Below are 21,797 nucleotides of genomic sequence, written 5' to 3' on the forward strand. Positions count from 1 at the left end.
ACCAACGTCGCTTTTAGCCCTCTGACGGCGCTGACGGCGTAATTGGCTTAATGAACTCTTTTGCCACTTTTGCATCAGGTAGTAACGGTAGTAGTGCTGCCGGACGGCTACTACAGCTGTACGTAAGGAACAACCGCAACCAAAAGGACAAATAGGTAATGAAATAGTATCTTGTAGTTGCACGCAAAAATTTAGCTCCTAATATTGGCTTGAGCATGCACTTTGCTAACGACTGCAAAATCAAAACATCAAAAGTCAATCGAAAGACGCCTCTCTGCATCTTGACAAAAAAAAAAAAAAGTGTAAACTTTGTTCAGGGTCCCCAAGCAGTGCTCCTACGCTGTGCTCCTAGTTTCGATAGGTTATCTACTTGCGTGTCAGCTTTATTTTCTCTTTGACAGTTCTTTCTAGCGTGCATGTCAGCAAGCTTCTGGTCAATGCCCGCTTTGATTTTTCGTACGTTATGTGAAAAATCGCTCGAAACGACGAAAATGTAAGCTCTGCTGGAACGATTTGCGGTAAAAGCTGTTTAATCACATGCCGTTAACCCTTTTCATGCCCCACTGCAGTGAAACACACATTATCCTTTGCTGAGACCGCTCTAGCCGGGCACACTTATTTCCTGACCCACGCCACAGGCGCGGCCGTGCCGTACACGTGGTCGTTTTTGTTTTGGGGTTATTACCTCGAAAATATTCTGTATTTAGTGATTCACGAGTTTTTAGCGGTGCCTTGATGAACCTGGGACGTTGTCCTCTTGCTGAATGCTCGATCAGTTCGAAGCGGTGATGTTTTGTAGAGATACAGTTATGAAGTTTCGTTATGAAGTTTCGTTGACGGATGTGGGCAACTGTTTCTTGGGACACGGATCTTGCTGCAGATTGTTCATGCATAAACATTGACCATGCTCTAGTGAAAACAGAAACGCAGTGCCCAGAGTGCCGTCCGACGGCGTTACGAATTTCGTCCAAGTGCTGTCCGACGCGAACTCACGCGAACGGAAGATTTAATAGCGCACAAAGAACACAAACAATCGCTTAAATCTTCCGCGATGTACCAACTAGTCCAACCAGAGTCCTTCAATAGGCAGTTTTAGCCTATCGTTACCGTGTTTACGTTACCGTTTACCGTGTTTGCGGGAGTACTGCGCAGCGCGAGAGTTACCGCGAACGGTAACTTACCGGCGCAGGCTTCACCGTCACCAGCGCTTCCGGTAACGCAAACACGGTAACGATATGCTAAAACTGCCTAATGCTTCTCTGCTTTAACTTACCGGAGCGCAAGAACTGAACACGGGCCACGCAGGCTGTCCTTTGTCCGTGTATTTTTACTATTATTGTGCTCCCATCTTTGTGTGCTGTGTAATTATGGCCAGTATGTGTGGTTTAATGCCCGGTCTGACCTGCTGTCACAACGACCTCAGAAAGTTCCAAGTCAGGGGCAAGCTTTACACGCTGCATGGACTGAAAGGCCCGTTCAAGAAATTGGCCAAGATAATGTTTTGCACTTTCGGTGGCGTTTTGAATCTGCCGGACAAGAGAAGCAGGCCCAGAATGTGCGCATAGCTAGATGTGTGCACGATAGGCGAGGCGATTCTCATGAGAGCGCGCCCCTCCTCCAAAATGGCCTTGTCTGCTTTTGTAAAAACACAAAACAGTATTCTACTGGGGTCTTGTCAGCAGAAAAGCGGAAGTTGGGAGCTGTAAGTGACCTAACTAAAAATACTTTTATATTTAAAAAAAATAGTTTTACATTGTTTGACCCCAGTAGTCTAGGGAGGCGGGTGCGTGTAACTTAATTAAGTCAACTTTCTGGAGAATAAAATAAGGCTGTTCATGTTAAAAAAAAACTTTTCTGCTAGAATTTCTTACCTCTTTCAACACTTAAGCGCGAGTGTGTTTTAAAGGGGGATTGACTAATGTATGGGGCTGTGTAACCCAGTTAGAAAACTAACGCGCTTTGCTTCTAATGCTGAGGGAAATCCACCCGGCCTTTTTACTTCTAATCCTATTATCGCCTGCTTTACGGCACAGTAACTCCGGCCTTTATTGTTTCATTTCGGGGTAGTGAAGCAGTGCTCAGGGACAACTTAAGAACGACAACGAAAGTTGCCTCTGCGCCTCATCACTGCAACTTGCTGTTCCTCCGTGCGGTGCAAAAACTGCCCTACTGCGAGTATTTTTAACGTGATATGAGTTCTTTCAGTGATTTCTCGCACTTAATCTGCTTATAAATTCTTGCAGCAACGACAGAAAAATCTACACATTCCCCGCAATGTTGTTTCAAAATGTGCGCGCGTTGACATCTGGGTCCGTTGCTTTGGCGGAACGATACACTACATGAGCTGTTGCCCTTAACTTGTACCAGAGTACAGATGCAATCATGAGAGCCCTTCGTGCTGGTCTACAGTGCATGCCCACATATAAATGCAGTAACGGGTTATGATTTGCTGCCAGAAGGTGGTGATTGATGCTTATAAAGGCCATACTGCCAAGTCCCGAGTGCCGCCTGTGTTCGCTAACCTGTGGCCTAAACAAGATGGCCTCTTTTCACTAATGTCTGACTATCATAAGCCCCTCCGTCGTGTCACCGTCAGACAGCACTGCAACTCCAAAGTAAAGCGTCATTGGATGGCACGGGAACATATGCTTGTGGCCCCGTTGGATGGTGCTCCAATGCCCAGTTAAAGAGCCTTCGGACGACGCTCTAGACTCGACGAAACAAAAAGGGAATGTGAAGAAGAAAAAAAAAAGAGACAAAATCATTAAAGAAGCAGTATTGATTTTTTATTGAACAAGTGAGAATAACAAAATTCCTCCTGCTAAGTAGGCATTGCAATGAATATTCATTCACTAGTTGTTTTCATGTCACATTTTTCTTTTTTCTTTTCCCGTTCGTCTTTTGCAGTCGTTGCAGTCATTGTCATGTCTCATTGCTCAGGAGCTAATACATGCGGGGAAGACGAACCACTAGACATCAGTGTTGTGACATTGAGACAGTCTTGTGCACAGGGGTAATAGCAATGTTCAGTACGACTGTGCCCAAGCAGTGACCAGGGAATGCAGAGTCACATTGGATGCAACGCATTTCATGACATTTCTTCTTGGTGGGAAAAAATCAGCTGCCACTCTGTCGAAGCGACAAAGATGGGGAAATGCAAAGCTTTCCAAAATAAAGCCCAACACCAAACGAGCCAACACAGAAGCGAGCGGCTGTGCGCACTTTATGCAAACACCTGTTTCTTATCGGAGTGGTTTATTGCACTGCAATTGTGCTTTCTGGTGCTTTACAGGTATTCGATGACTTTCCCTAGTGTTCAGCCATCACTGTCATTAGATGGAGGGCTGCGTTTTCTGTCCAGCTTTGCTTGTCCATGCACCCCTCTCCAAACACAAACTGCGAGCTTGCTTTCCTGCAGTGCATTTTGGGTGGACTACAGATGACATCAGTGAGAGGCTTAAATCTTCTTCGCTCTAAAAAAGATGTTCAAGCAAGAGCAGGCACTTGAGGTTGCTATGAATAGTGAATTTTTAACACAAAATAATAGCTGCTGGGTGCAAAAGGCACTCTTGCAACAGCAATGCGAGAGTGCCGTTTCCTTGATTAAACATGTGAGCTATTCCGGCCGCGGCGACTGCTTTTCTGATGGAGGCGAAAAGCTAAATGCCCGTGTGTACGAGATTTCGGCACGTTAAAAGATCCCCAGGTGGTCAAAATTACGGTGCGCCTCATCGCCTGCATTGCGTCGGCGCATCAATCCCTACAATAAATCGATCGAACATGTGAGCTATTGCTGGTGCAGAGCCTAACTGAAGAAATGTGTTTTGGAAAATATGAAACTTTATCTGCTTCAAAGTTCTGAAAAATAAGTGGCATGCACGTAGTTAATGGTTTTATGTTAAGAAACAGCAACCAGTGCTGATGATCATTGCCTCGTGCTTTCGTGCCTGTCAATGCTCGTTGGTGGCCTTCTTTTATTTCGGCATCAGTAAAGAGGGGCGCAGCACTAACAGAAAAGGGCACAATGAGGCACAGTGACAAATTCAGGCGCCATGTTTGTGTTTGCTCTTGCTTGGGATAGCTCATTCTTTATTCTGAAGGTCGCTCATGAAAGCTGTCATGCATGCATACACCGTGAAATTCCGAGCGAGTGTCCGCGTAAAATTTGGACATAATCAGGAAAAATGGGGGGGGGGGGTGCTAGGTCGAAGCGCAATATTCTGGGATGGGCTCAATCGGCCGTGTTAGCGCTCTGTCGATGCGTGTCCTTTTTGTCCTTTGTATTTGGCTGCGCCATTCATCCCCTTAAATTGGAACTGGCCCGTATTGAACATCGTGCTTTGGATGTCTGAACTATTGCCGTGTTCAATGTGAAGGTCAAAAGGCTGTTTTTGATACTTTGTGTTGTCAGTCATGCAAAGCGCGGTGTGATGAAGGATGTAAATGTTGCACGACAGGTTTTCAGTATGATGAACAAAGTGTTTCTTAGTTGTTTGTAAGTGTCTGACAGTGTTTTTGTGGGGGGAGTGTACTTTGTAAAAAAATGCAATTCAAGAACTGAATATTATGGGGGAAAAAAAATTTAAAAGTCTCCCTCCAAATTTGTGCAAGAAATAAAATACAAATAAGTGATTTTGAGCAAAGCTGCAAACAAGCAATCATGTAAAAGCCCAGATGCATTTGTTGTTGAATAATTAGACCCATCAGCCCGCTCTCAGTTCTACTCAAGCTGTTTACTAAAGTAATAGTTAACAGCATAAGTGACAGCCTAGATTCCGAACAACCCAGATAGCAGGCTGGGTCTAGAAAAGGATACTCAACAGTGGATCACAGCCATGTCGTTAATCAAGCGATAGAAAAATCTGCAGAGTACACTAAACCCCTTTAGATGGCATTTGTAGGCTGCAAAAAAGCGTTTGATTCGAAGCACTAAAAGACCAGGGTATAGAAGGGACCTTCATAACACTTCTAGGCGACATATATAACGGGTCTATGGGCAGTATAATCACCAAAACTGTTCACAGCATGTCTGAAGGGGGTATTCAGAAAGCTTGACTGGGAAAACACAGTGTTATGGATGAACAGAGAATACTTGAGCCATTTAATGTTTGTAGGCTACTTGCAAAGTGAGACTGCAGAACACCTGCAAAAAATGCTTGAATAACTGCAATCAGAAAGCGTGGTCGTCGGGCTAAAAATAAATATGGATAAATTTAAAAGGATAAATAAACATGCTTTCATGAAAGCACCCTCTTCAGCATATGTTACGAAACGCTAGTATAAGTAGAAGATTATAGCTACCTCGGACAGGTTGTCTATGCTGACCGCAACCACGAGAAAGAAGTACAGCGCAGAATAGGTTTGGGCTTGGATGCACTCGGCAAGCACTCCCAAATAATGAAAAGTAAGCTGTCTCTGTTACTCGAAAGAAATATCTGCAACCAGTGCATACTGCCAGGGATGACGTATGAAGCGGAAACTTGATGCCTTACTAAACAATGGGAAAGCAAACTTTTGTCGGCTCAACAGGCCATGGAATAAAGAATAATAGGAATAACGCTGTGGGGGCAGGAAACGAGCTTCGCAAATTGGGGAACACACTGAGTGTAAGATATCATGGTTCAAATAAAGAAAGAGAAATGGACTTGGGCTGGCCATGTGGAGAGAAGAAACGACAACCGGTGGACAATTAGGGCAACCGAGTGGATACCCAGAGGTGGGTCTAGAAGAAAGGGAAGGCCGTTAATTCGATGGGGGGGATGACATAGGGAAATTCGGGGGCTAAGAATGGACTCGAGCAGCGCAGGACAGGAGTGGTTGCAGGTCAGTGGGGGAGGCCTGTCATTGGCTTCCCCCAAGGCCTTTGTCCTACAGTGGGCCTGAGTAGGTTGTTGGTGATGGTGATGAACTAATGGAAGGGCATCGAGAGCACACTCAAGTGCATCGTCCTGCATCTTGAAGTGGGCGACTTCTAGTCACGACCTCATCCTGCTTCTTCCAGGATGGGCCGCAAGGATGCTGCAGCCAGGCAGGATTATGAGAGGAAGTACTTCACCAAGATCAAGTACCAGCGTATGCAGCGGACTGACGATGGCTTCGTGGACATCCAGGTCTGTCCGACTGCATGCGGCCACCTCAGTGGGGATCTCTCTCATCCAGCATGGGTGACTTAGTTTCAGAAAACCCTGTCCCGAGTGCCGAAGAAAGCCATTGCACTGGCAGCGTGCCTCTTCATTGGTGGCTCTGCCCTGATTATCCTGGCATCGTTCATCTTCGCTGGATTTTTTGATCCAAAAGTGAGTATCACACCTTGCAGAAAGGAATTCCTGGCCCATATTCCGACGCAGTTTTTTTCGGGGATCATGCTTTGCGGGGAGCAGAAACCAAGCAAGTGCTTTGTTTCAAAGGGGAAGTCTGAGCTTTAGCTCTTTAGTTACCAGGCCTATTCAAAATCATTCAATTTAAACGATAACTAGGGAGCCCCTTTTCATAGTGTTCCAGGCGTTTCTAAAACAACTAAAGCTATTTGGGGTTAGCTCAGAAAATGCCCTTTCGAAAAAAGTTTTGTTTTCATTTTTGTAACACAAACATGATTTTTGACGCGCATTTGCATCACCTGAGTGTGGTCGCACTCCACCCCTACCAAAGAAGAAGGCATGCTACTCGCAATTACTCCACATTTGTGTTTGGTTTTTGTTATCAGGGCACCAATGGGGAATCAGAAGATTATTTTCAATGGTCAGGTTTGCACTCAGTCAGAGTAATAATCACTGAAATCGGCTCAAAATATCGGGCAGCGCCTGTTGGCAGAGTTATTTAATGATTTCAGGCAGTTTTGTTGCCTTTACAAAAAGTTGTTCTAGGTCGTGTTGTAGTTCTACTTACTACAGGACCATTCGCAAACAGTTTACAACAGTTTGTTTCGTTTCTGCATTTCAAAATGAATATTTGGCGCTACTACGTAGTTACCAACTGCGAGCCGATGTGCCATGGCGCGCGCCTTTATCGCCCACTACTGATCTTCAAACAAAGCATGCAGCTCATAATTTTGCCCCACCCTGACCTGATTTCTGTGATAAGAACTTCAGATGCAAGCCAAATGATGACACCCAGTCATTGGATATCACTTCAGACGAGGAGAGCACTTCAAACTGGCCTTTCACACCACCAGCTGTTTGCCGGCCATTTTTTTTTTTACATAAAAGCGTATTTTTTTAATCTTTAGTGTGTCTATTCTGAGAAAGTCTCCAGCAGGTTTGGTAGTTTCTTTTTTAAAATATCAGGTGGTGCTGCAATGCACGAGGCCCAAAGGGTTGAAGTGTTGTCACGTTACAGCTGTTCGGTGAAAGCTTGCTGGGCACAGTTCTAGCTCACCGAATATCATTCCTGCAGGCAGGGCTACAATAGCGAGTCAGACGATGGTATTAAACCGCAAGTTTATGTTCTGACAGATAACTGACTCAACATCAACACGCCTACCCGCCGCGGTGGCTCAGTGGCTAAGGCGTTGCGCTGCTGAGCACGAGGTCGCGGGTTCGATTTCCGGCCGCGGCGGCCGCTTTTCTGATGGAGGCGAAAAGCAAAAACGCCTGTGTGTTCGAGATTTCGGCGCACGCTAAAGATCCCCAGGTGGTCAAAATTAATCCGGAGCCCTCCACTACGGCGCGCCTCATTGCCTGCGTTGCGTCGGTGCGTTAAACCCTACAATCAATCAACATCAACACGCCTTCACCACCGAGTTTCATTTTCAACTCCATGCAGATTTCTCAGCATCGCAGGCTCATCCTGAATATTGTGGGGGTCATAAATGCCAAGTTAGTCATTGACAAGGGGTTTTTACGTCATAGGACAAATTGGTGCCTCTGATAATGTCATCCCACCAAATTTCTTCAAGAGAACCATTCAAAACTGCGTATTTTGAAATGGAGGTTGTGCTTCACTGCATGGCATGGGCACTGTGCGTGCTAACATTTTTTTTTATATCTGACTATCTGTTTCGCTTAAGTCAAAATTTTCTCTTGGAAGGGTTTATGAAATGTTTCCCTACTAAATGTATATTCGAAATTTTTTCTACTGTGGGTGATTTGTTGTACAAAACTTCTTTTCAATCATTTTCTACTACTAGACGAAAATTTTGATTTTGACGATTTTTTTCGCAACCGTTGTGTATGAAAACATTTTCCAAACTGGTGTTGTTGGAAAGGGTGCGAAATCATCTGCATTTTATGTTGCTGCAGTATGTGCATACCGATGTGTTTAGCAGAAAAAGAATGTTTTCTTAGACTCCTAAAAATCAGTCAGTGTCCCGCGGTAACAAAATAATTAATGAAGTTAATAATATTGGGAGCACTGGGCATTGAATTGCATCCCATGGATTTGGCCATCCTGGAAGCTGCCAGAAGCTGTTGAGGTGCACTGCCCCATCCTCGACCTCATGTGCCCGTGGACTGTGTGGGATTGTTGCACGGTCTAATGCATAACAAGTAGTCTCTGGTCTGTTGCTGTGTGCACCTGGCTTTGGTGCAGAGTTTTCTGTATTGTGCACTCTCCCCAGGCTTGATACAACCACCACCCCAAAAAGGGGTACTGTAGAGAGGGAACATATTGATAGAGACCTTCCCGGAGGTCTGAAAGGGTGCCTACAGAACTTCTGTATCCCTAGGAACTCGCTTTAAGAGGAAAAAAAAAAATGTTAGCACGCGCGGTGATCGTGTCATGCGGTGAAGCCCAACCTCCAATTCAAAATGCGCAATTTCGGGTGGTTCCCTGGAATAAATCTGGCGGTTTGACATCATCAGAGGCAGCAATTTGCCCCACATAACGTAAAAACATCTTGTCAATGACTGACTTTGCATTTACAGCCAGCACAATATTTGGGACAAGCACACAATGCGGAAAAACATGCATGAAGTTGAGAATGGAACTCCGTGGTTGATGCTTGTTGACGTTAATGATCAGTTATCTCTCAAAATATAAAATTGAGCTTTATTATCACCTTCTGACTCGCAATTTCAGCCTTGCTTGCAGGAATGAGGCGCGATGCGCTAGAAACGTGCCCTGCAAACTTTGGCCGAGTAAAAGTCGTGCGATAAAAAAGATCAGCACAAGGAGCCTCCTCTATTGCAGCGCCGCCTAACATTTTTGAAATGAAACAGTACAAAAACTTGTTGGATACTCCGTCTGAATAGACAGTTTAACCAAGCAGCAACACTAGACCCTCGGAGATGCCCCCGTATGGAAGCGAAACTAGCAGGCGAACAGCTGGCAGTGTGTGTAAGGCCGGTTTGAAGCACTGTCCTCGTCGGAACACATATCGGGTGACTGGGTGTGATCTTTTGACTTGCATCTGAAGTTCTTATCACAGGAATCGGGTTAGGGTTGGGGGAGATCAGGAGCGGCATGCTTTGTTCGAGGATCAGTCGCAGACGTTCAAAGCGCCATGGCAGGTAGCCTTGAAGTTGGGTAACTGCGTAGTAGCGCTAAATATGAATTTCACGATGCAGAAGCGAAACCGAAACTGTTGTAAACTGTTCGCGAATGGTCCTGGGGTAAGTAGAACTACCACAGTACTTAAAACAACGTGCGCAAAGGCAATAAAACTGCCTAAAATCATAAAGTAGCTTTACAAACAGACACTACTTGACATTTTCAGCCGATTTCTGAGATTATTACTGTCAGAGTGAAAACCTGACGGTTGAAAATCGTTTGCTGGTTCACCATTCATGCCGATAACGAAAAACAAACCGTGATGCAGAGTAATTACGAGTGGCACGCATTCTTCTTTAGTAGCAGTGACGCGTGATGACCACGCCCCTTTTCCACACCCAGGTGATTAAAACGCATGTCAAAAATCATGTTTTTGTTGCAAAAATGAAAACAAAAGTGATTTTGAAAGGCCATTTTCTGATCTAACTCCAAACAGCTTCACTTGTTCGAGCAACGCCTGGAACGCTATGAAAAGGCGCTCCCAAAAGTATCGATCAAATTGATCAGTTTTGAATAGGTGAGGTTGCGAAAGAGTTGAAGGGGCCATGAAGACAAAATGCAAGTTAGGTTCATTTAAAGGACTGGCTTATCGGAATAACTTATTGCACATTTAACACAAACTTCACTCAGCAGATAAGCTTTATGTGCCATGAGGAAAATGGAGAATAGCCAGGAGTCTTACTAGCTACTTTCCCGAATGAGGGTAAGGACACATTATGGCCCTCTCGTGCGATTGGCTGAGGCATGCAAACTGAACAGGGATTATAAGCTTGCCGAGTGCACTTGAAATTTAGTGCATATTCGTTTTATGGCAGTAAGGATGGTGGGGTTAACAGTTCCAAGTTTCGAACCAACGTGTATACATGCACATACTGCATATGGAACTGCTGCCAGTTGGTGCTATAAAAACCGCTATCATGCAGACGATTTTTAGGCGTGCTGGGCGTGCCTGGCATAAGCAACACTACCACTTGCGTGACCCTATTTGTTGAGTCGCACTCAGTGTTTCACGAAACAATTGCTATGAACTCTATCAAAGTGTGACGCGTACAGGTCCGATCAGAAGTACCTAGACTGAGCACAGGAGCAGTGGCCGAGTGGCGTCGCTGTGCCTCTTATGTAGAAAGGCCAATGGGGACATTGCTAGTTTTGGCATGGCCTCCTGTCAGCCTCAGTTCCGGTACCTGGCAAATTGCAGTGTTTGGATGCTACATGCAGTCAACATGCCAACTATCCATTTTAGGTACCTCCCTCTAATACGTCACCGCTGATGTCACGAAGCATGCGATGCAGCAGGAGAATTTAAATTTCGTCTTTAGTTATTAAATTTCTTAGTGAATAAAGCACTGTTTGCTGCCAGACAAGTGCTGAGGGTAACAGAAAACGCCAATTTTTTTTTAATGAAGCAAAGCTGTATGTCGTCTTCACGGCCCCTTTGAAAGCCAGCTGACAACTGTCATTTGAATTCAAAGCCAGCCACAGGGCCACAGGGACCATGGGCAGGCTACTGATCTTGTGTGGTGCAGCAGTGTGCATGCCCTTGTGTCTGTGTGCGCTCACTATGTTTTCGGGGTCCGGTAGGTAATGCATACACCTCTGCATGACTTTGGTACCACATTTTTTATTGTTTTCCTACCTACTATTTTTTTTTATTTGCAGAATTTACATTTGAAAACATAAAAAAAATTCATGGTCTGGAAGGGTTCGATATGCAGTGGTGAAATAAAGGGGTTCACCTGTAAACTGTTCATTTAACGCATCAATCTACTTGTAACTCGTGAGTTGGTGAATAGTGGGTTCTTTCTGAAAACATAAGCCTAAGCCGCCAGACGACTTATCTGCAGTTCCTAAAGAAATGCTCACACAGCAAGTTTGAACTCTGCACCGGTTAAACATTATTGAAGCAAATTCTTATCAATTGAAGCATGGCACAGGGCCTATAAGAACCTTTTTATCTAGAAATAAAAATCATTTAGTTAGAAATGGCTTGTTTTGAATTACATCAGGTATATTTTCGACGATGTTGCTTACAGCTGTCATTCTAAAACTTGGCAATACAGTAAAAGGATTTGAATTTATGGATAATTCAAACAGAAAGGTTTGGTCTGGCCAAGCTCCATTGAAGCCTATGTATTTTTTTAAAAAGGCTGTTAATTCTGCCACAGATAATTCGAACTGTGTGCCATAGTGCTAATGGCCTGGTGCCTTGCCCGTGGCCAGAGAAATGCACCCGCTGCCTACGCAGGAGAGGCTGCTTCACCTCCCGAATTGAGGGAGCAGTTAAGAAGTTGGAAATGAGTAAGACTGGGCAAAACCAGTCAGACTCCTGGTGGCCGTTTGGGAGATGTCTTCTTTTCGGACTACGTCGGCGGGAACGAGAGTACAGTGGTGTGTAGTGCTGCTTTGGTGAGCAGCACAGAACCTGTCACTGCCAGTGATGAGGAGGAGGGGGAGGAGACCGTCCTCTCTGAAGTCATGGGCGGATTTTGTGCCTCCCGTCTCTTCTTGAGTTTTGAGGTTTAGAAGAGGCCTTCCAATAAATTTGCTCGTTGGAGTACAGTACAGTAAGAGCTCACTTATTTGAACCACATAGGCGGGCATCTCAGTTCGAACCAATGAGAGTGAAGACTAGCAACAGTAAACTGCGATTGGTGAGCAGTAGGTCACGTCAGCACTTTAATGCCTGAAAAATTCCGTAATTGGAGTCTGTCATTGTCCCTAAAGGCCAGCACTTGTTGCTCAAACGGGCGAGTGTAGCGGAATGCCTTCTCTTCACGTTCTTCAGTACTGACGAGCAGGCAGGCGGCATTCCATCCAGCCGTGACTTCCAAGCGGACAGCCCCAGTGTTGCTCTGTCCTCCTGCTCCTCATCACTGGCAGCAACGGGTTTCGCGCTTGTGACCTGAGAAATGATTGCTCCTCTGTCACCGCACCACACTGATATTCTGCAAAGAATACGTATTCTAAAACTTGCGCTGTGGGGGTTTCAGGTTGGATTTACCCAATCTTCCTTGTTCTGGAGGCAACACAGCCTCATGTGCAGGCAGTGGGTGCGTTTCTCTGGCTGTTTTTGAAGTAAAGTTCAAATTAACAAGCTTTTCCTGTATTGGCTACCTCCTTCAAGCTCAAAAGGCAGACTGCAGTCAGACATTTTCAAGTGTCAAATTATTGGTATACCCTACTGCTTCCCAGTTGCAGTGTACTGTAGTTATTCCTTATTCTTCACTTTCATCGATTCGAACTTTCGATCTGACGGGGCATCCCCTTGTGGTCCGAATTAATGAGCTTTTACTTTACTCGTCCTCTATTCCACTGGCATTTCAGTTTCACACATCAATGAGATATTTTGTGGCATGCAACATGTCTTAAATGGTTAATTGTTGTTCACAAAAATTGTCATTAGAAAGCTGTGGCATTTTTTAATTTTTTAAACATATTTTTGCTTTGCCTGCAATGTATACTCTGACCTGGCACTGTGCTTGCGGGAAGCTTTTGTGGCAGCAGCCCATAGATTGGCATTGGTGTTCACGGTTGCCAGGATGTCTGGCCAGTGTGGCATCCTGAAAAGTAAGGCGGTCGATGTGGCCTCAGCTGCCCACTGGAATATACGAGATCAGCTGGGCAGAGCACATAATTGAGAGTGCTGTGCAACCAGTGACAGCGTCGGTAGGAATGGACTGCGTACTATTCAGCTACTGCGAAGTAGGTCTGTTAAAAAACTGCATAGATCATTGGAAGCTGTTTCTCCTCGACTTGAAGCTGGGCGCACACATGGTGCACCCTCATGTCCACCAACTTGCATGAAACAGCTTGATTGTTTTAGATTTCGGGCTTTCCATCTTCTAGCGGAACATTTCAAACTAGAATTGGGCGAAGTGTCAGTTTTCGAAACCACACGCACGCACACTTGCAAAATCACACTGCAGCCAGAATTTTTCTTCCTAAGAGGCAGGGGGCAGCTAAAATCTGCCACGCCTTAAAATATGCAGGCATTACGTACTATCAATCCCCACTACAATCGCTGCGTAGCTCAAATGCATCACAGGGCTGTTTTCCAACATCATATCTTTAAAACAAATTGTGTCACACTCACTGCTGAGGTGGGCCAGGTCGGTTTTTCTTTGTAACCATGGCCAGGGCACGGAGTGTGCCTAGGACTCTCGCATTTCTAATGCTCAGTTTCTGGCTATACTGGGCCCATGTCAAAGAGTGAGCATCATCCTTCCATGCTACAGTGGGTGAATGTCAGCTCTAGTCAGTTTTATTTTTACTTTTTTGTCAGTATCCTCCTTTTTCAAAAAGCTAACATGGTCAATCATGCCGTACAGGGCAGGTTGGATGTATTAGTGTGTGCACGCTTAGTTCATTGTAGCTCTTGAACCAGTTACTGTATTTTCGTGCGTACAACCCGCCCCTGCATATAACCCGCACCCCCGCTTTCAGTCCATGAATATAAAAAAAAATATATCCCTGTGTATTTCCGCACATTTTATACAGGAAAGGCTGGACCAAAGCTACTAAAGCCACATGGCACATTTGTTGACGTAAAAAAACTTGCCCATATTTTGAGTATTGAATGCATTTTCTCACGGCCTAAGCCACAATCACCTGCTGGCAGATCACGCAAACTGCCATGAAGTGGAAGTGGCGTTGCAGCCGGCCCTGTGCTTTTTCCCACGACCAGCCACTGGTTGAGCTCTGCTGAGCGCGCTTCTCCTAGAAGCGTTGCACCCTGGTTTGCTCTGGCTAGCTTTAACGTCACTTCAGCCGGGCTGTAATGGCCGCGCTCTTCTCAGTTTAGGCCAAAGAAAATACTTTGCACGTAATCCGCACCTCTAGTTTTCCCCATGAAATTTTCGCATTTTTGGTGTGGGTTATACGCGCAAAAATACGACAGCAGTTTGTGCATGATCAGCTAGAAATCCTTACTACAGTTTTAGCTTTAAGGGGTCTCCCTATCGAGCAAGTATTGAAGTAGATAGGGGATACTGCAGTGTTGCACTGCAAACGCACCTCTCCATTGCTGCTAAGAAGATACTATGCGACAGTAGACTATGACCCTGGATGAAACCATTTGAGTTCAGGCCTGTGTTGCTTGGGGCACACAGCAAGTAACTGCTGCTTAAAATCAGTTTCAAGAGTCCTTGGTGTGAACTTCACAAGCCCTCTTGCAGCCATGTCTCCAGCCCTGAGACCGCGACTTGCAGCGTCACAGCCCCTTGTAGGATTAACAAAGCTAAGAATTGCTTCCACTTTCTTTGAAACCTTTTTAGCCTATCTGTAATCTCGGGTAGCCCAACTGCCCAAGCAACCCCTGCAAGTGGGCTCCATTTGCTTCGCACTCAGTTCAGCCCTTGAATACATACTGTGCAGGTTTTGTGCGGTCTGAATCGGTGCGATTGTGGTGCGCAAGAAGAGACTGCGCTATTTTATAGCAGCATGGTTTATTCTCGCGCGCATTCCGTGTAGCACAGTGGTTGACGCCGGTGCAATGCCTGCTCTCCCCTGGTTGCAGTTCAACGACAGCAGGTGGCCAGTGCTCGTCCTGGGGGCTCTCATGTTCATTCCTGGTGCTTACCACGTGCGCATTGCGTACTGTGCTTACAAGAAGTATCCGGGCTATACGTACGATGACATTCCCGATTTTGATTAGCGAGGCTTTGTGTGTGTGTCGTGGCGCACTCATCTAGCATCACACGCATCGTATGTTGTCTCCTAGACATTATGTACAGTTTTATAGGTTGTTGAAATGTGTGATGAGGATGGCTGTGTCGCTTGCTAAGGAAACTGCCCAGCATAGCTTCTCACTCTAGCAATGCAAGCATGTCAAAATGGCAGTAAATGTTACACTATAGTGTGCAGCTAGTGTAGCACTGCTACGAAATGGGCTAGTGGAGACGGAAAGCAACAGTCTGTGCAAGCTGGAGCACAGGGGCACACGGAAGCGTGCAGGGATGGATTGCCACCACTGGTTGCTGCTGTTGCGCAGTAGAAGAGCACCCCTTGTTTGAGCTTCACCAGGATCCATGCTGCGCTGGTCGTACTGTTGCAATTCAATGCACTCTGGTTCTTTGGTGTTTGCTGTATCTCTCCGGATTGTCACAGGGAGTGCTTTCACTGTGGCACAGACATTGCCCGGGGCTGACCTACCTGTATGCTGGCCTACCTGTTTTCTGGCTACTAATGGCTTATTTTTATTTGGCTGAAAATGGCAAAACATTTTCACGGTGGTCGAGCATAGTGCCAAAGGAAGGTGTGAGTATCCATAGGAGGCAAGTGCTGCTTGCTGAGCTGGAATAAGCCATTCAGATAGTTCAGTCATGTCCAGCTCTCCTTGTGGTTACTGAACCTACTAAGCTCACACAAGACACATTTGCTAATAGTAGGCCACTTTCAGAGTATTGACAGCTCCAGCTGCTTCAAAGCAGCCAGCGAGTATCGAGCTACTCTTTTGTTTTACCCACCTTTGGAATGGCAACACAGTTATCTCAAAACTATCTGGTTTCTTTAATGTTGTTCAATGTGGAGCTTCAATGTATTGCTTATTGCCTGTTAGAGTGCATGCGCAAATTACATACTTTTCACCCATTGGTCTTGGATCGCCTGCAACCCATCCAAAATCGCATTTATGAAATTGTTTTTAGAGCGTACAGTATTTAATTTTAAAGCCGATCAACATCAGAGGTGTGCTAGATTGTTGTAGATCGTTTTAAGGCTCATTTGCCCAGGACACTGTTTAAAAAGTGCTTCCTAGGCATGGTTAGTTTATTGCAAAAAAATGCCTCAGTATTGACTTGCTAAAACATAGTCGCAGGTATAATTCTTGGCCATGGCATCTGTTTTTCTGATGGAAGCAAAACACACGTGCCCATTAGCGATCCACAGTTGGTCTGGATCTGTATCAGCTACTAGTAACTCACTCTTTATAGCAGAGGTGTAGGTCCAGCTTGTAGAATACAGATGTTAAACTTCTACCTTTGTGAACTGTGTTCTAAGTCTAAGTAACACTGACGAAAAGTGTAACATTGAATGTGCCTGTCATGTGCAATAAAAAAAAAAGCTCATTTCTGGGCAGCCCTAGTCCTGTTATGTAATTTTATTTTGTATTTCTCAAACTACTGACTGGTCATTAAAAGCACTATGTGAATACAGAACCAGTTTATGTTGTTTTTAATCTTCACTTTTATTGTGTACTATCTGGCATTGTTGAGGATTTGCCCTTGGCCAAGCTGATTTTGTGGAATAACCTTGCAATGTGTTGAAGAAAGTCGGGCCTACAAGTGGAACTTGGCGGAATTCATAGGTGTTTTACATTTGTGGAGTTGATTGGCAATTTGAAGCGCTGGTCTGAGGTTCAGTAGCAAACGGCTAGCCCCTTTCCTAAACTGCAAGCCTGTGTAACATTTCAGTCTCTTTATTCGCCCTGTAAACTTTCCTCGAGTGCCTACCTTACAGAAGAAGCAGCACTAGCTCAAATTAGGAGGTGAGTCAGGGGTGCTCTTATACCCGACCATGCAGGGCATCTTCAGGACACTGTGCCCTCAGTGCTAGAGTTATTTTCATCCCCTAGGGTGCTCTGTGCCTCTACCGTTGTCTCCTGTGCTCGTGGAGGGCTTTTGTGGGTCCTATGAGGCTGCAGCTCAGATCGTGACTGTTTGTGTGAATGGGTGTGGCGCTGGCAGCATCACTGGTTGAGGAAGTCGATGTCGGCACGAACGCACTTCTGGGTGGCCACATCTAGAGCGGTGACCTTGATCTCCGTCTCGCCAAACACCATGCGCGCCTGGATCTCGCGCCGCAGCGGCACCTGGCGGATGTGGCGCGCATCGGACAGGTCGAGCACGAGCGTGCCACAGCGCACGACGCCCGGGTCAGTGATGAAGCGCGCATCGTCCCGCTCGCTGCAGTACACGTGGATGATGGAGCGCGTCTGGCCGCTCTTGGCCGGCGTGTAACTGCGCACCACGGCATCGCCCTGGCCTACTGACTGGTCAGCCAGCACGAAGGCGTCCAGCACATCGGCGCACCACTCAATGCCGTCCTTGACCACCAGCTTGGAGGGTGGGTGCACACCATGCACAAAGCGGTTGAGCACGCCCACGCCGTATGTCAGCCGGGACCTCCGCATGTTCACCACCATTGGGTCGAGGCCAAAGAGGACGGCGCCCCGCAGGATGGCCAGGCTGACACCCTGCGCGCGCGCAGCGCTGTCCTTTAGTCGCGTTCCCTCACTGGGCTGTCTCTGTTGTTCGAGGGGTGTGTGATTAGCCACACGCTGACTGCTTCACCCGAATATTAGCTTGTGCATTGCTGTTTTCAAACTTTAAAATCAAGGCTCCTCTGGTGCCTGAATCTTCTTTGCTGAGCCTTTACATTGGAACTCGGAAATGCCGTGATGCTCTTTTGCTTCCCCCTCCTCTCCCATCTTGTTTTCTTCTTTTTGCAACTTTTGTGCCAACCATTACCGTTTAGTGCGTTGCGAAGCAAAGTCCAGAGACTCCGGCCTCGCCTTTGTCATCACGAACTTAGACACTCTGGCTGGCATTTTTCTCCTCTGGATTACGAAAAAAATGCAGCAACTATGACATCACCACAATCTCAGTGTGGTAACTGCAAAACCTTAGTCCCTACTTACAATTAATTCAGTGCATACTGCAATAATAGATTGAAGGGCAGTGCAGTTGTGAACGAGTGCTTGTCAAAAATTTTAAGCTGCCGTGATGGTAAATTGACCCCATAATTAATTTCCTGCGTATGACATTGGAAAAATGGGTTAGGGGCACGAAAATGCAACAGTGGTGCTGGTACACACTTGAGATCGCAAGGTCACGTTTATGTAGTACCTAGTAATGCTGACAATAGTGTTCAATTCTGCAAAATACAAATGGAGTCATGCACTTTCAGCAGTGGGCTTGAGTTGCTGTCCCTTGTAAGGACAGAAAGGCCCTGTAATTTTGCGAGTAGTGTGGGGATTATTCCACGACATTAACTGGCGAGATTGCTTTCGAGGAGTACACTAGCCCACGATGGTTTTCAAGCAGGCCCAGCCTTGCCCCGTTTGGCCCCCTGTGCGAACTACTGCCAAGGTCATCAAACTCATTGTTACAGTGAAGCTACAGTCAACTAGAATAGGCGAATCTCTCTATGGCTAGGATCGAGCAGATCATAGGCAAGAATCGCACACAAGCGTTGCGCCACACCTTCAGCATATGTAAAAACTAATAAAAAAATTTAAAAAAAACGCCTTAGGCCCTTCATATTTTTATAAGACAGCTCGTGTCTTCCGAGAAATGCATTAGTGTTGAGAGGTGAAGCCGACATGGAGAGTATCTGTGTAAGCTTGGTTTATCTACATGTTCATCTGTAAGCATGTTCCTCTGAGGAGGAACTGTTATTACAGAAAATGGTGCTAACTTGTTTTATCAAATCGAATGATATTGCCATGAGGTAACGACTAAGTGTTAGTTGTAACATATCGCTGTAGTGTTGAAGCTAAGACAAAGAAGCTGGGTCGACCGTGCAGCCCGTGCGGGTTCTGTCTCGTGGCCGACATCGTACAAATAGTACGAATACACCGCTAGATTGTCCCCCATGGTTTGCCTCCTCGTCGTCCTACCACCATGTAACAATATCGCACTTAGCCGCTACTGCAACTCTAGCATTACGTTGAGTATGACTTAATTGTCATCACTAGTTAATAGTAAAGTAGTGAATACAGTAGACTCTCGATAAACGGAACTTCAAGGGACCGGAAAAATTAGTTCCGTTTAACAGGAGTTCCGTTTACTGAGAGAGATGTTCTAAGGTGCAAATTTATGTGCATACACACTTCTAAGGGCATTTCATGGAACTCTAACCACTAGAAAGTTACTGCAGCTGGTAGTTTTCAGAAAGCAAGAAAACTACAAGAAGCGTAGGCACAGCATTCACAAAGTTGATTTGGCAACAATGAGTCACTGTGCACTACAAAATGCGTCAATTATTTTTGTTTGAGTCATTGCAACTGCATCTTCACGGAGGCTAGAGGCCTCAACTTTGCGAGTGCTTACGAGCCATCGAATTTAGAAGACGGCAACGTGGTAATGAAGGACGAATAGCACAACGATGGCGCGAACGAGGCGACAGGAGGTGAGCCCTGTAGCCTCGGCGTCTAGAATCGAGACCGAACGACTGGAACAAGAACTGCGATGTTGCATTCGTTGCGCTAACACGGCTAACCACTTACGAGACGAGGCTTACGAGGTCAACAAGGCTAAAAAAAGCATGGAGGAAGAAAAAAAAAACGAACGAAACAGCCGGAACCGTAAAAAGCTGATTCTCATGCCAGTGGATTTCACAAGAATTACACGGTGGATTACACGGTGATGCGGAAATTTTAGTTCCGATTACCGAGAGTTTTTTTACGTTATCTGAATACAAAACCAACCAAATTCCAGGAAACTGTTCCGTTTAAGCGATTTCCGTTTATCGAGATTCTGCTGTACTGTGGAATTCCTGTCTGCTGCCAATGCAGGGGCTTCTACCAAAGGGAAACGGGCAGCCCCATGTTCGCAGTTTTGCCATCTTAGCGGTTCTCCCGCTAGATTGAGTGGATTTTGAGTTCATTTATCGCGAAAATTGTGGGCCTAGCGGCTTGCGGATTTTTTAGCAGATAATAAAACGCTCATTAGCAGATTTCAGCGCTTTAAAAATTTTTAGTACAAAATTATTCGAAAAATATTTTCGTATGGTTATAAGCTGGTCAGATGGCGTGAGTTGCTTTGGTAGTTTTTCAGTTTCGCCCGATGCCTATACGCCCCGAGCGCTGCCTGTAGGGGTGCCACTGAAATACCCTATCCCCCTAGCGACCCGTTTCGAAAGCAGCCGCGGGACGCTCCGGCCCGCTCCCTGTCTCCGCTGCTTTTGGGGCACGTTCACGACTGAAATTTACCGTTTTTATGTGTTCGAAATACATATTAAAGCAGTCACTATTCGCAAATGTGGTGTATTAACGAGACTAAGCGTTTCTGGAGCGGCAGGTGTCTAACACCAGCGTCGCGAAGCCGGCATATCCCAGGCAGCACAGAATGTCTAGAAAACGTCGTATTTATATAGGAAACGTCAGAAAGGGATTTCAGACAGGAAAAGATGGCTTCTAGAAGTCAATCATTGCAAGGATAATATCCATCCGACTATGACGTCTTTAAAACGTATTTCTGATAACTCCTTTTAGCAGTTCTTCCTCTAGCCTTCTTGTAGACGGCCGTAAAGTCCCGCGCTTGGGCGCGCGCTGGTTTGAGAGTAATCATTTTGGCGCCAACGGTCAGTTTGCGGCTGGGCGCCGATCTTCGAGCTTCTTTGTGTAGCCCTCATCTTTGTAAGTATTTGCCATTTGTGCCCTTTTCATAGGTCACATTTTGTTCCGTCCGTTGATACCGCCGCGCTGTGGCTCGTAAATGTTTCTGGTGCATTTGTGACAGTGATTCTGAAAAAAACCTTTATTTCCAGCCACAAGCGCCCGTTAAGTTCTCTTGATGTGTGCAGTTTTGCGATGTTGTCAAACACGAGTGTTTTATACGTAATACCGTGGTTAGTTTCAAGCGAGAAGTGTTTGGTTAAGCAGCTGCTCCTGGAATATTTTGTTCGCATTGTAACATTTATTAAATGTTTTGGTTTACTTACGCGACAACTTGTGCTCCATCTTGGCATCCTTGGTCGGAAACGCTGAGCTGCGCTTTTACCGTAGTTTTTTGGGAAAGGCGGCGTCAAAATTTTGCGGCATCTTTTGTGCACTAACCCAGGAGGGCCGTAGACGAACAAGTGGGTTTGTTTCACTCCTTATGAGAATTCTGTCGTCCCATGCCATGACGCAGTGCCTACCTGACAGGGCGTCGTGGGTGAACGTTTAGCCAGCCGCAGCGCCTGAGATATCTGTGTTTTGATGCCGATAAAGCTCTGCAAACCGCCTCCAGCACGGTTGCCTCTGCTCGAAGCGGCACTGCAATTTTACTGGCGCCTGTTTATTTTTTTTTTCGCAGCAATTGATATCCACGCATTGTCGCAATTAAAATCTACGCAGGTTCAAATCGCGATCTGTTTCGGAACCGACCCGACTGTTGCCATCGCGACATGCCGCCCCAGCCATAGATATGATAGACGTGGTAAGCGTCGCAAGATGTTAAATCCTGGTTAGAGATAAGGCTCTTTCGGCAATGTTAAATTAAAGTAGTGCAAAAATGTCGCGCGATGGTTAGTTTTGCATATTTTAGGCAAATTTTAAAATATATCAGCTTGAAACACCAATTCTTCGGAGTAGATATTCGGCCGGAAGC

General features: G+C 45.8%; 2 protein-coding genes across 9 annotated transcripts in view; one reads left to right on the plus strand and one right to left on the minus strand.

Moving 5' to 3' along the window:
• The first annotated feature begins 18 nt into the window (after positions 1–18).
• On the plus strand, positions 19–16,640 carry LOC144156340 (transmembrane protein 230). Of its 3 annotated transcripts, none has more exons than XM_077688337.1 (4): positions 19–155; positions 6,002–6,110; positions 6,174–6,296; positions 15,002–16,640. In XM_077688337.1, exons 2-4 carry the CDS (start codon positions 6,003–6,005, stop codon positions 15,137–15,139), a joined length of 369 nt encoding a protein of 122 aa, XP_077544463.1. In that variant the 5' UTR covers positions 19–155; position 6,002; the 3' UTR covers positions 15,140–16,640. The 3 variants fall into 3 exon arrangements, with proteins under 3 accessions (XP_077544463.1, XP_077544462.1, XP_077544464.1); XM_077688336.1 differs by lacking the exon at positions 19–155 and adding an exon at positions 350–493; XM_077688338.1 differs by lacking the exon at positions 19–155 and adding an exon at positions 499–518.
• Positions 14,912–21,797, minus strand: part of LOC144156338 (heat shock 70 kDa protein 12A-like) — a 234,669-nt gene continuing 227,783 nt past the window's right edge. For all 6 annotated transcript variants that reach the window (XM_077688328.1, XM_077688330.1, XM_077688331.1 and 3 more), the window contains one exon: positions 14,912–17,677. In XM_077688328.1, the coding sequence (XP_077544454.1) occupies positions 17,171–17,677 (507 nt within the window). In that variant the 3' untranslated portion in view covers positions 14,912–17,170. The remainder of the gene's footprint in view (positions 17,678–21,797) is intronic.

Source organism: Haemaphysalis longicornis, unplaced genomic scaffold (genome assembly GCF_048455015.1).
Source record: "Haemaphysalis longicornis isolate Haplotype H1 unplaced genomic scaffold, Haemaphysalis longicornis Haplotype H1 scaffold_1, whole genome shotgun sequence".
Classification (NCBI taxonomy): domain Eukaryota; kingdom Metazoa; phylum Arthropoda; class Arachnida; order Ixodida; family Ixodidae; genus Haemaphysalis; species Haemaphysalis longicornis.